Source organism: Scyliorhinus torazame, chromosome 21 (assembly GCF_047496885.1).
Source record: "Scyliorhinus torazame isolate Kashiwa2021f chromosome 21, sScyTor2.1, whole genome shotgun sequence".
NCBI classification, from domain to species: domain Eukaryota; kingdom Metazoa; phylum Chordata; class Chondrichthyes; order Carcharhiniformes; family Scyliorhinidae; genus Scyliorhinus; species Scyliorhinus torazame.
The window spans coordinates 12,276,958-12,289,435 of record NC_092727.1 but is presented as its reverse complement, the minus strand read 5'-3'; the positions used below and the strand labels follow the sequence as shown (position 1 = coordinate 12,289,435).

The following is a 12,478-nucleotide window of genomic DNA, read 5'->3' as shown; positions in this document are numbered from 1 at the left end:
GTTTAAAGCCCCAAGATCCTCCCAGCTTTCTTTGGATCTCTTCTTCCTGCCCCATTAGGGTGAATTTTTCAGTGCATTTTTAAACGAATATCTTCTGAGCATAATCAAATGGACTTCCAGTAGCAAGGCACGCTCTGATGATTCCTTAGCCTTTAACTCTCCACATGCTGGTTTAGTACAGCGGGCTAAACAGCTGTCTTGTAAAGCAGAACAAGGCTTCAATTCCCGTACCAGCCTCCCCGAACAGGCGCCGGAATGTGGCGGCTAGGGGCTTTTCACAGCAACTCCATTGCAGCCTACTTGTGACAATAAGCGATTTTCATTTTTCATGCTTTGTTTCTTCAAATAGGGGATCTGGCCTCACCAGCATTCTACTTCATAGTTAACCCCAAAACAGTCTGTTCCTTCTGCCCTGCACCAGTCTTCTCCACCAAATCTGTCTGTCTGACTCTTGAGCGTCTGGTCTGTGCACAGGAAAGCCAGCCGCCACATCCTTTTTGTCAAGGTATTAAAACCTGCACCTTACTTTCAATAGGTTTTGATTTGAGTTTCTGTCTCCATAACAAATAGATCACATGGGCCTGTTTCTGGCCAGATGTCACATTTCCCCTCTCCAAACTACTTCATTTTATCTTGACTTAATCAAAATTGTTTAAAACACAGCTCTCCTAAAAAAAAATCAGTGTACATAAAAACAATCAAGGCCTACAATGACTTCACTGACATCTATATGAAGAGTTTCTGGTGTTCAGGAGGAAGATTTATTGCAATTTTCTTTTTGACAGCACTAGCTCAGTGGCATCAATCTTATCACCCCCCTTGATTTATGCCAACCCAGCGTACACCAGGGATGTACAGCCTTCCTGGCTTTAACAGTTTAGTTACATTTACATAAGATGTCCATTTACCAGCAGAAGCTTTAAGGAACGTTTAGAACAGTGCAATATCTGACAAACTAGCCTCAATGGTCTCTGCTACCTCTTGGTCAGTTACAGTGAATAACGTCACGGTGATCATAAGTCACCCGACTTTGGGAAAGGATCAGTCTAGAAGTGGAAGTGTGTCTCAGGCAGCAAACCTCCTTGGCCCACCCCCAATAAAAAGCAGAAATCTGACAGAATGCCTGCTTTTCACATGCATTCACTAAAAATGCAACGGTATTCAAAGAGGATAACTCTCTGCCATCTGCCAGTGGAATTGCTCTATTAGCTACTCCACTGCCTACAAATTGTGGACAAAAAAAACTCAGCTAATTCAGTTATTACAACAGCATTTACAGACAGCTCCATTTTGATTGTTAACATGCCAGTTTGACAAATGGCCACTGCCAAGCTAATGTGTATTGTTACAATCCCAGCTGATGTGACGTCTGGAAAGTCAGGTCCCAAAGCTTGATAGATCCTAACTTTTATTTGTTCTTTGGAGACGTGGATGAACAGAATCACATGGCTGACAATTAACTTTGAACAAAAGAATAAAACCTTTAATAGACAAGAAAAGATTAACTACAATAATTTACCCCTTCAGCCCAGCTGTACCTTTACAGATATACACAGATTTGGAATGAGAACAGAAGCTACTAAATAAAACTTATACTCTAATGCTCTCAGTAAGTACACAGTCCATGTAAACCAATAGGCAAATTGTGGTCAGACATCCACACTCTGAAATTAAGTGGCAGATGTCACCCAATGCAACTACTGTGGATTTCTCATCAAAACTCCCCAGATGCTTGTCACACTGTGGGCCAACTGGAACTCACTGAAACTCTGACTTTCACATGAAGGTTTCCAAACTCCTGAAGAACATACTTTGGAATCTCCTTGCACACAAAGCTTTCTCTTGGATGCCTTCACCAAGGATCCAACATCCAGGGATTCAATCTCATTTCATTATTTCTCTGCCCTGGATCACCATGTGCATTCCAGCTTCCACGCAATCTGTCAGGTCCCCAGCCACGCCAATGGAACACCACCATTTTGCAGGCGGCCTCAACATTCTCCTCACCTCGGATGCCCGCTAGCCGGCATCTCCAGGTCTGCATCTTGCAGCTCTGCAATTAACTGGGAGCCTCTCTCTCTCTGCTCCTGACTTCACTGAACAGAACACTTTTCCAGATTTCTGTTCTTTGATCCTTTAACGCCCTAGAACTCTCTTTGGTCTCATTCCTGGACTCCTTTTTTTAAAAAAATGTTTGTTTACTGCAGTTTTTCAATTTTTCCACAAATTCGCACAAAACAAGTCAATGTACAACAGATACATCCCAAAACAAGTCAGTAAAGGGTTAAGACTGGATGAATCAAGGACAAAATCTCCAACAGGATCCACCCATGGATAAATGATCCAATGATCCATCTGCACCCGAACAGGATACATGCAACATTACAAAATGATAGAAGAAGGAAACAATACCCAAGAACCCCGGTACTAAAGGGAATGCGGCTAACTCTTATAGCGCAATTCGAGCTCTTATCCAGATGCAGAACGGAACAGGCAGCCCCCCTCACATTCGAGATGGCAAAAGACAAATTCAAGGAGAGTACTGGGCTCAACCAGACCCTTGTTAACGATCCGTGGTCCCCTAAAAGCAAAGTACGAGAGCAAGAGCAAAAATCTGAGAACGCATAACCTCAGCTCCCAGTCCCAGGATCAAGGACAAAGCAGATCATCGAACCACCAACACCACCCCCAAAAGGGCAAATGGCCACCTTGGGGTCAAAACCCAAGACTCAAGTGGAAAATAGTCAGAGGGGGAATCCCACACCAGGACGGGAGGGCCATCAGAGCCCCCCCTGCACCCCCACCCCACACACACAGGACTGCGGGACCCTGCCACCCAGACCACCAAAAGAGGAAAGCACGCGGCCACCCAAAAAACAACAAAAATTGGTATCCATTTGTCTGTGCCACTTTTCAATACTACCACCACTAGCCCCCATGGTTTCAAAATTAAGAAAGATATAGGTAACCCTCCTAACACCTCACTAGGTCCCTGAGGTGAACTCACACTTATGGGGACCCACACTATGCCCCACCCGCTGGTGACATGGTGGCCTGTCCTCAATGGCATTGAGCCCTGCCCCAATGATGTTGCGCCCTAATCTGAGTGACATCAATGCCCTTCTGACTCTGTCCAGCCATAGCTCACACATTGCGAAGGCCAGAAACCCAAAGTTTTGCTCTTGCTGCCCATCCCTCTCACTCTCAGCTCTGCTTGGTTGGCCTCTGGCCGAGTCGCTCCACTCATCCGAGCCGTTGCTCACGGATTCCCTGAGACACGGCACCAGCGCTTACCTGGCCTTCTTTACACTCCTGACTGCTGCTCTGTTCGTCTCGTTCGGGTGGCCAGGCCTTGATCTTTGACGGCCGCGTGTGCTCCTGGCTGCCGGTTATCTGGCCTGCTGGTTGCCCGACTGCCTTCCTCAGCTCTGTCCTGGGGTTCGGGAATCACCCCGCTGTTCCCCTCGACAGCCATTGACCAGCGCCTCAGACCTAACCTTCAGACCTACCCCATCATAATGTCTCTCTGAATGTGGATCACCCATCTCAGGATGCCCCACAGCACCTCCAAAGGAGGTGCGATCGCCCGAGCAGAAACAGGATAATGACGGTGACATCAAGCCTGGCCTAGCCCAGCAATTCCCATCTAACAAAGCAAGGCTTGCCCGAAGCCTGTCAAGTAGGTACCTAAAGAAAACCTCCCGAGAGGGACCAACCCACCAGACGCACCGCCTACCACCAAAAATAGAGGATCCTAAGGTCGACCTCACCACAAAGGTTGTGACAGCAGGTCAACAGTCAAAGAGGGAGACCCAATTCAGTGTAACATAAAGTGAGCCCGACAAACCCCTGCCTTCAGCAAGATACAGCACGTGCTCCTGGGCCCAAATAAGAATAAGCAACGCCTGAAACTGGGTTTTGACATCCCACATTTGGAGTCAAGCCATTCGGACGGATTAACCCAATCGCTGGCAGCCATCATCCGTCAGTGAACAGCGTACAGTTAGGGTGCGAATCCTCCCAAAAATAGCTGCGCACCAAAGACAGGGCCTCACCCCAACCTCTTCCAGCTGCCACGAATCAACGGGGGTCAAAGCCTTCCAAGTCGACTCAATAAAGCTGAAACACTGACCAACAACTCTGGTACACTGCACTAACCATGCAGAGCAAGAAAAGACAAACAAAATGTACACTCGGATAAAAATAAAAAATGAAAGATGAGCAGAGTCAGACCTCGTGATAACATAGCTGTTCCTGCGCTCACATCACGTGATCCACCATTCCCCGTTTTCTGACTGTTCTTTAGCTTTCGAGACTTGTTTTCCATTCTTTTGCATTAAGACCATAAGACCATGAGACATAGGAGTGGAAGTAAGGCCATTCGGCCCATCGAGTCCACTCCACCATTCAATCATGGCTGATTTCAACTCCATTTACCCGCTCTGTCCTGCCTGTACTGGCAGTTTCTGTGAAAAGCTTCTTGCTTCTGGGTTACCTAGTTCCAACTGAACTCAAATGCTTCTGCTAAGCAACAACTTAGTTTTTCTTAAAGTTTGTAATTGCATTTACTTCATAAAACCTCAATTAAAATGTACGTAAAGTTTAAAGTGAAACTAAACTATAGACTTCTAGGCTCTTATGTTTAACATGAAGCTTAATAAAGTTTTAACCTTTCTTAGCATACAAATACAGAAACACAAATTAAGCTTAAACTTATGCCTTATTTCTAATACACACAATAAATTACTTAAACTGTCTCTATTTCCCAAACAGTATATTGGTTATGATGTGGCCTCAGCTGAGGCTTTATTGTAGTCAATTCAGAAAATTGCTGATCCTGAACACTGGAGATATTTAGGTGAAGTGGATAGGTTAAACTGGAAAGCAAGTGGAATTTCATGAGACTTATCCAAAATCCATACAAACAAGGATCAATATTTGAACCATCCTTTTGAGCCATGGCCATTTTTAATTACTTTAATTAGCAATGGTTCCAGCATTGGCAAAGAGACAAGCTGAAAGCAGACAACAAAACAAAACGCATTGAAGTTAGAGGATTATTTAATGGTTTCACCATTGAGAGTCAGCAACAAAACAAAGAGAAAAGCGGTAATAAGTAATTTGGAGAGGAGTGGAAAAGATGTAACCTCCACAAGCTTTAATTATAGGGCCTCACACATGAATAAACAGTAAAAAAGTTGTATTGTAATATTTAGGCTGAAGGCAAATTAGGGAACTCCTCGAAGGACTATAACATTTCAGTGAAATTGAACATGGAACTGTCTAACAACTGTGAAGAGGAAAAGAGACTTAATTTGATCTGTTTACCTCAGATTTAAGTTGTTGGTCCAATGGAGGTGAGGGAGTTTCCACGCCCAGGAGTCTTTTCACTGCCTGAATCTGGATCCCGAGATCCTGAATACAATAGGATTAAGAGTGATAAGATGGACAGTACATTTTCTACACAAATACCATTTAATATGATCCCGAGAATACGCCTAAGCAAAGAATTGCAGAAATTCTGTTTATATTAAGCATAAGTAGTGACCCTATCATTAAATGTCAACTTCACCATCATTCCAATGATATTTGCAATGAAATAATTTCCTTCCTTATTTCAACTTCAACCGTCACCACACTTATCAGGCAGGATTTCCCCATGGGCTTCTGAACTCCGCCATCAGGTTCAAATTGGGGTCAGAAGCCGGCACTTTGTGAGAAACAGTCACTCAATGTGATTTTCCCCAGAGTGACCAATTAATAGCCACATGGTGGGTTCACTGTCCATTTAAGAGTGGTTGGTGGTCTCTCAAAGTTGGGAGACCTTCAGTTTGAAAGCAGCAGGGTGTAATGGAAGGTAGGTGAGAGAGAGAGGGTCCTTCAAAAGGGAGGTACCTTCTCTCCAGCCTTTTTGAAATTCAAATATTAAAAAGCAAGGTTTGTGCAGCCAGACCGCCACTGGGAGTGGGGGGAGATCCCCTCTCCACAGCAGGATATGCTTGCTGCTGCTGCACCCAGGGAAGGCCTCGGAACCCGCTGGACTGCTGGTGTTCTGGCAAGCTTCAGGGAGGTAGCCTCCAGCCAGCTGCACTGGACGCCACAAGCTGTGGGAACCTGGAGGCTGAATGGGAAATGGTGCTTTTGTTGAATAATGTAATTAAAGCAACCTGCTGCAGGCTGCCAACAATTGTAGCTTAAATGGGCATTCAATCTTTCAAGCAACGGCATAGTATCAGTATGAACAAATCTTCCGACAACTAGTGATGTACAATGATAAGCTACATAATGATACTATAATATTTATATTATTATAATTTACATAAAGATAAATAATATGGGAAATATCTTGTGGTCTGAACTTTAAAGTTGAGATCACAGTATATTTTTACATTTTACTTTTCAGGAGGAATATTGCTCAAAATATTTGCTGATTCCTGTTAAATTATTAGCGCGCGATCTACTGGCCATGCTGTGCACGAAAAGCAGTGCACCGCAGTGCAACGTGGCCGGTAAATGCTGGGAGACTCCACTCCCGGGATCTACCCAGTTTGCCACGCCTCGTAAGATCGTGTTAGATCTCGTGAGACGTTGCAATGTGAAGCCCGCCCATTGTGGGCGGGATCACGTTTTGGCAAATCTGCATATTAGTGCTAGGCAGCTAGTCTCATTCTAATATGCAGTTCCTGGAGGTAACCAGAGCGTTGAGATCTATCCCCTTTGCCTTGGAGACCTTGGTTCAGCACCGTTGTGTGCTGGTCTCCACAAACAGGGACGAGACGAATGGCACTCGTTGGGGGGGGGGGGGGGGTCGTCTCTGGGCAGGGGGGGGGGGGGGGGGGGGGGGGGTCGTCTCTGGGCAGGGTGGTATCCTGGCACTCCTAGTGCGATCTAGACACCTTGACAGTGCCACCTGGGTGCGAGCCTGGTACTGGCAAGGTGAACAGGCTGGCACTGCCAAGACGCCAAACTGGCATTTTTTGTGTGGTAGTGATCAGGCCAAGGGTTGCCCTGTGTGGGTGTGGGGTTTGGATAGTGGGGAGGGGGGATCCGCTTAGTGAGTTGGGGCTGGGGCAGTGGTTCGGGGTTCGTTTCGAGGGCTCGAGAGATCAGGATGCCATTTAATAACAGCGTCACAATCTCTCTCTGCACTGAGGAATTTTGGCGCGCGGGGCTCCTCAGTGTAGGAAACGGGACTAAGTGCGGCCTCGGCTGCGCATTCCTTGCTGAGGCTCCGTATCTAATCGGAGTCACTTTATCAAGGGCAGCATTACTAATGCTGTATCATTGGACTATGAAGGGAAATTTAAAAAACTTAATTCCCACTGTTGTTGTCCATTGAACTGCATTGAAAATGTGCATGTGGACAGTTCCAGGAGGGAACGGACAAGAGGAAAGGATGGGGAAAAGGAAGAAAACCCAAATATCGGTGTTGGTAGCATGTTCAGGGTCTGCTTCTGCACTTCCCACCCATTCCACCCACCCCCAAATAAGACCATTTTGACTACTGCAGTGCTGCAAATCATTTTTTCATCAGTAAACTGAAGGCTACAAAGTTGAGGTCGTAATTTAAAAGAACCATCAAGGAGCAGGAGCAAGTTCCCTGTTTCGTTATTCAGAAATGAATGGTGCCATGTTCGCCCTTTTATTTCAATTTGACGTTTGGTGCCTTCAACAGACCGAACATACATCCTGGATCTCTTCAGAAAGAAGCTCAAAAGAATCCGGTCAGGTAGCACTTACAAAGTACCAACTGAGGCGCAAACATTACCAAGAGGGCTGTCCACATAAAGATACTCGAATGAGAGTTATAAACTTGCTCATCACACAACCTCTCAATGCTTATCTGAGGGAAACATTTTTGATAAGGTGGTTAATGACATTGCTCAACAGCACAGAACACATTAAGACTTATTTAAAAAAACATTAAATGCACAAATGGAGTCACAATTATAGGCATAATAATTCAAGACGATAGAAGCCTTTCAACAGCAACATCCATTAAGTAAAAGCTTTACAATAATTTCTATTAAATAGACAACATACCTGTGGAGAAATGATGGATGCCTGAGTAAACATTCCATTTACAAATGAACATTCATATCATTAGGTGTGCCTGTTAACTGCTTTGTGTACCAAGTTTAATTCCCTATATGTGAGGAATTAACTGATGTTAGCCAGGGTGGTAGTTACGGAATTATAATTGGCCACAGTGCCCTTGGTCTGAAGGGGTCTAAAAGCCCATCCACTCCTGATTGCTAACAAAGGATCATATGAAAAGTGGATTTTGGGTGCGAATAGGATCAAGCTCTATTAAGATGCAATTTGCAGCTAAATAACCCTGATGAGCTTCACAGAGCAAATTAGAAATTGATTAGATGGCATCCAAACTAAAATCATTAAACAGAAGCTAGCCTATAAATGATCTCTATCATGGTCAGAGTTCTTCTAGTCTATGTAAGTGGAAGCAAGCAAACGCATGGCACCATTTAAAGAGGGATATCAGAGCTCTCCCAGGTTGTGCACAGCACAAATTAAGTGACTCATTGGCTTACAAAACAGTGACTCCACCTCAAAAGCACTTAATCAGCTAAGAACACCATGTGATGTTCCAAGGGTCCCAAAGGTGCTGTCTAAATGAAAGTTCCCTCTTTTACACCTTTTCTGCTCAACCCTCCCCTGCTTCTTCTTTCCTTCTCCTTGTTGGGCTATGATTTCACAGACGTGCTATTCAAGTGCATCAAGACGGGCCTCATTCTGACCTCACTGGACTCACAGGGATTGCTGCAATAGTCAGATGAAGTGGGAATCTTGAGTAGTTTATTCCCCTCCCCAAGGGTATTGTTGTGTTCCAACCACTATCCATTCTGGGAAAGGTTAATTCGGTATTGTCAACCTCATTTTGCATCTCTAGCTGAGCTCTTCATATGTGGAAACCAGCTGAGCAATTAAGGGAGTTACTCAGAATTTTTGAGTGAGTACCTAGATGCACCCCGCTGTTTGTTCCGTGGTCACGGGAGGCGGAGGCCCCCCCGCCCCCCCCCTCCCCATTGGCGGGTGGTAGGAGCTTCTGGTCCTGCTGTTGTCTATAGGGTTTCTTCACGGCTGTGAAACCCGCAGTGGGGGTGCGCCGTCGACAGGACCGGAAGATCCCGCTGGCCAGAACGGCCGGAAAGTTGCGACCACACTGTTGAACTGAAAACAACGATCAATTGGGATAGGTTACATAGGTCCAAGGTTCAGTACTATGACATTCTATTTCAGTGTTCCAAACTCAGAAACAGAACCACATGGACCAAATTATTCATGAGTTTCTAAAAATACGTTATTCTCAAAATTAGATCAAGGTATGAGTTTTTTTAAAGAAAAACAGATACAACCATTGCAATTATCGTGGAGTACTAGTTTCAGTGGAAGATGCTGGTTTATGCCACCTTGCAGAGAGATTGAGAAATTACTCCTGCCTGCTTTGAGACGTCCTGAGTTTCTGAAAAAACACTATGTAATTGCAAAATCTTCTTTTTCTTTTGCTTATGGCATGCTGTGTTACCAGTTCAATCTCATCAGTAGCATGCTAGACTAGTCTGATTTTATTTCTAACGCAGTTACATTTTGCAAAACATCACTCTTCTAAAAAGTTATTTCATGGGCATTGCTGGCTAGGTTCTTGTAGGCGCAGTATTTCATATTAAAATTGCGCTTAAGATGGTGGTGGAGTGAGCTGCCTTCTTGAACTGTTGCAGTCGATCATAGTGCAGGAACACCAAACGTGACGTTCGGGAGTTCTAGCATTTTAATCGCACAGCAGTGAAGGAATGATGATATAGTTCCAAGTTGGGATGGTATGTGGGTTCGAAGCAAACTTGCAGGTGGTGGTCTTCACATGCGTCTGCTGTCCTTGTCCTTTCAGGTGGTAGAGATTGTGGGTTTGGAAGGTACTGTCGAAGGCGCCTTGGTGAGTTGCTGCAAGGCATCTTGCATGTGTACACACTGTTCCCACTGTACGTTAGCAGTGACGTGAGTGAATGTTTAAGTTGGTGGATGGTATGCTAATCAGGCAGGTCTTGCTTTGTCATGAATGGTTTGGGGGAAACGATGGTGTAGTGAGAATGTCACTGGACGAGTAATCCAGAGGCCCAGGCTAATAATCTGGGGACATGGGTTCAAATCCCACTACGACAGCTGGTGGAATTGGAATTCAGTTAATAAATCAGGAACATAAAGTTAGTCTCAGGAGTGGTCACCATGACAAACACATCCATTGTTGTAAAAACCCAACTGGTTCATTAACGTCCTTTAAGGGAGCAAATCTGCCATCCTTGCCTGGTCTGGTCTACATGTGACTCCAGACCCACAGCAATTGCACTCTAAAATAGCCTTGCAAACCACTCAGTTAAGGCAATTAGGGATCGGTAACAAATGCTGGCGTTGCCAGTGATGCCCACATCACATGAAGTAATTTTAAAAAAGCTTCTTGTGTTGCTGGAGCAGCACTGATTCAGTCAAGCGGAGAGTATTCCATCACTCTCCTTGTAGATGGTGGAAAATATTTATCGCCTCAGAGTTCACAGCCTCTGACCCGCTCTGGTAGCCACAGTATTTATATGGCTGGTCCAGTTCCTTTCTGGTCAATGGTAATCCCGGGATGTTGATAGCAGGGGATTTAATGACTTCAAAAGGCTCAATTACTAAGAAACACAACTCTTTCAAAGTGATTAGGGACATTACTCAGTGCATTAATATTCCACAATGTATTCAGTTTGCTGCAATGATTTATCCCCCACAAAAGTCAAAGTAACAAAATGTAGAAAACAGAAGTATTTTACTGGGGCCCGCAAAAATCTGTGTTACCAATGGAATGAAACATGTGGAGGCAGTGGAGTAGTGGTATTGTCATTGGAGTGGTGCTTCAGAAACCTAGGGTAATATTTTGCAGACCCGAGTTCAAATTCCACCATGGCAGATGGTGAAAATTTAATCCAATAAATATCTGGGATTAAAGTCTGATGATGACCATGAAACAATTGTCGTAAAAAAAACATCTGGTTCTCTAATGTCCTGAAGGGAAGGAAATCTGCTGTTCTCACATGGTTGGCCTACATGTGACTCCAGATCAAAAGCAATGTGGTTGACTATTAAATGCCCTCTGAAATGGCCTAGCAAGACACTCAAAAACCGTTACAAAGTCGAAAAGGAAAGAAACCAGACGGATTATCTGGCATCAATCTTGGCACTGGAAACAACAATGGCAAGCAAACCCAGCCCTGCCGATCCTGCAAAGTCCTCCTTACTAAACATCTGGGAGCCAAAATTGGGAGCAACAGCCTGACATAGTCATACTCATGGAATCATACCTTACTGCTAATGTGCCAGACACCATTCCAGCAGACGAGGCAGCATAACCGTACACAGGCGGCATAGTGGTACTCAGGCAGCAGAATGGTACACGGTCAGGAGGGCATTGCCCTGGGAATCTTCAACATTGACTCTGAACCCCATGAAGTCTCCTGATCTCAGCTGTCGGCTGATGAATCAGTACTCCTCGATTGCCACCACTGAAGCATGGAGGCACAGAAGGTGACAAGGGCACAGAATGTATCTGGGAGGGGGAGTTCAATGTAGCACCGTCAAGCTGGTCAAGTCTTAAAGGTCGTAATTGCTAGACTGAATGTGCGACAGGCGGTGAGGGAACCAACAAGAGGGAAAAACATACTAGACTTCATCTTCACCAACCTACCTGCCACAGGTGCATCTGTCCATGACAGTATTGGTAAGCGTGGCCACCGCACAGTTCGTGTCGAGACAAAATCCCACCTTGACATTGAGGATACCCTCCACCGTGTCGTATGGCACTACCCTCGGGCTAAATGGAATAGATTCAGAACCGATCTAACAACTCAAGACTGGGTTATGCATGAGGTGCTGTGGGCCATCAGCAGCAGAATTGTACTCAGCCACAATCTGTCACCTCATGACCTGACATTTCTCCACACCACCACTACCACCATGTCAGGGGATCAACAGTGGTTCATTGAAGGGTGCAGGAAGGCATACGAGGAGCCTTCCAGGAGGAGCCAGGCATACCGAACAATGAAGTGTCAACACGGTGAAACTACAACACAGGACTACTTACCTGCCAAACAACATAAGCAGCAAGTGATAGAGCTAAGTGATCCCACAACTAAGGGATCAGATCTAAGCTCTGCAGTCTTGCCACATCCAGTCGTGAATGGTGGCGGATAATTAATTGGAGGTGGCAGCTCTCATCCTCAATGATGGAGAAGCCCAGAGCTTCTGTGCAAAAGACAAGGCTGAAGCATTCCCAAAAATCTTCAGCTAGAGGTGCCGAGTTGATGATCTATCTCTGTCTCCTCCAAAGGTGCCCAGAATCACAGATGCCAGTCTTCAGCCAATTTGATTCACCACGTGATATCAACAAACGACCAAAGGCACTGAATACTGCAAAGGCTATGGGCCCCGA

At 45.2% G+C, this 12,478-nt stretch overlaps 1 protein-coding gene across 6 annotated transcripts in view; it reads right to left on the bottom strand.

Annotated features, from left to right (window-relative positions):
* LOC140398169 (centrosomal protein of 164 kDa-like) overlaps positions 1-12,478 on the bottom strand; it is a 321,180-nt gene that overhangs the window by 108,343 nt on the left and 200,359 nt on the right. For all 6 annotated transcript variants that reach the window (XM_072486508.1, XM_072486509.1, XM_072486510.1 and 3 more), the window contains one exon: positions 5,329-5,415. In XM_072486508.1, the coding sequence (XP_072342609.1) occupies positions 5,329-5,415 (87 nt within the window). The remainder of the gene's footprint in view (positions 1-5,328; positions 5,416-12,478) is intronic.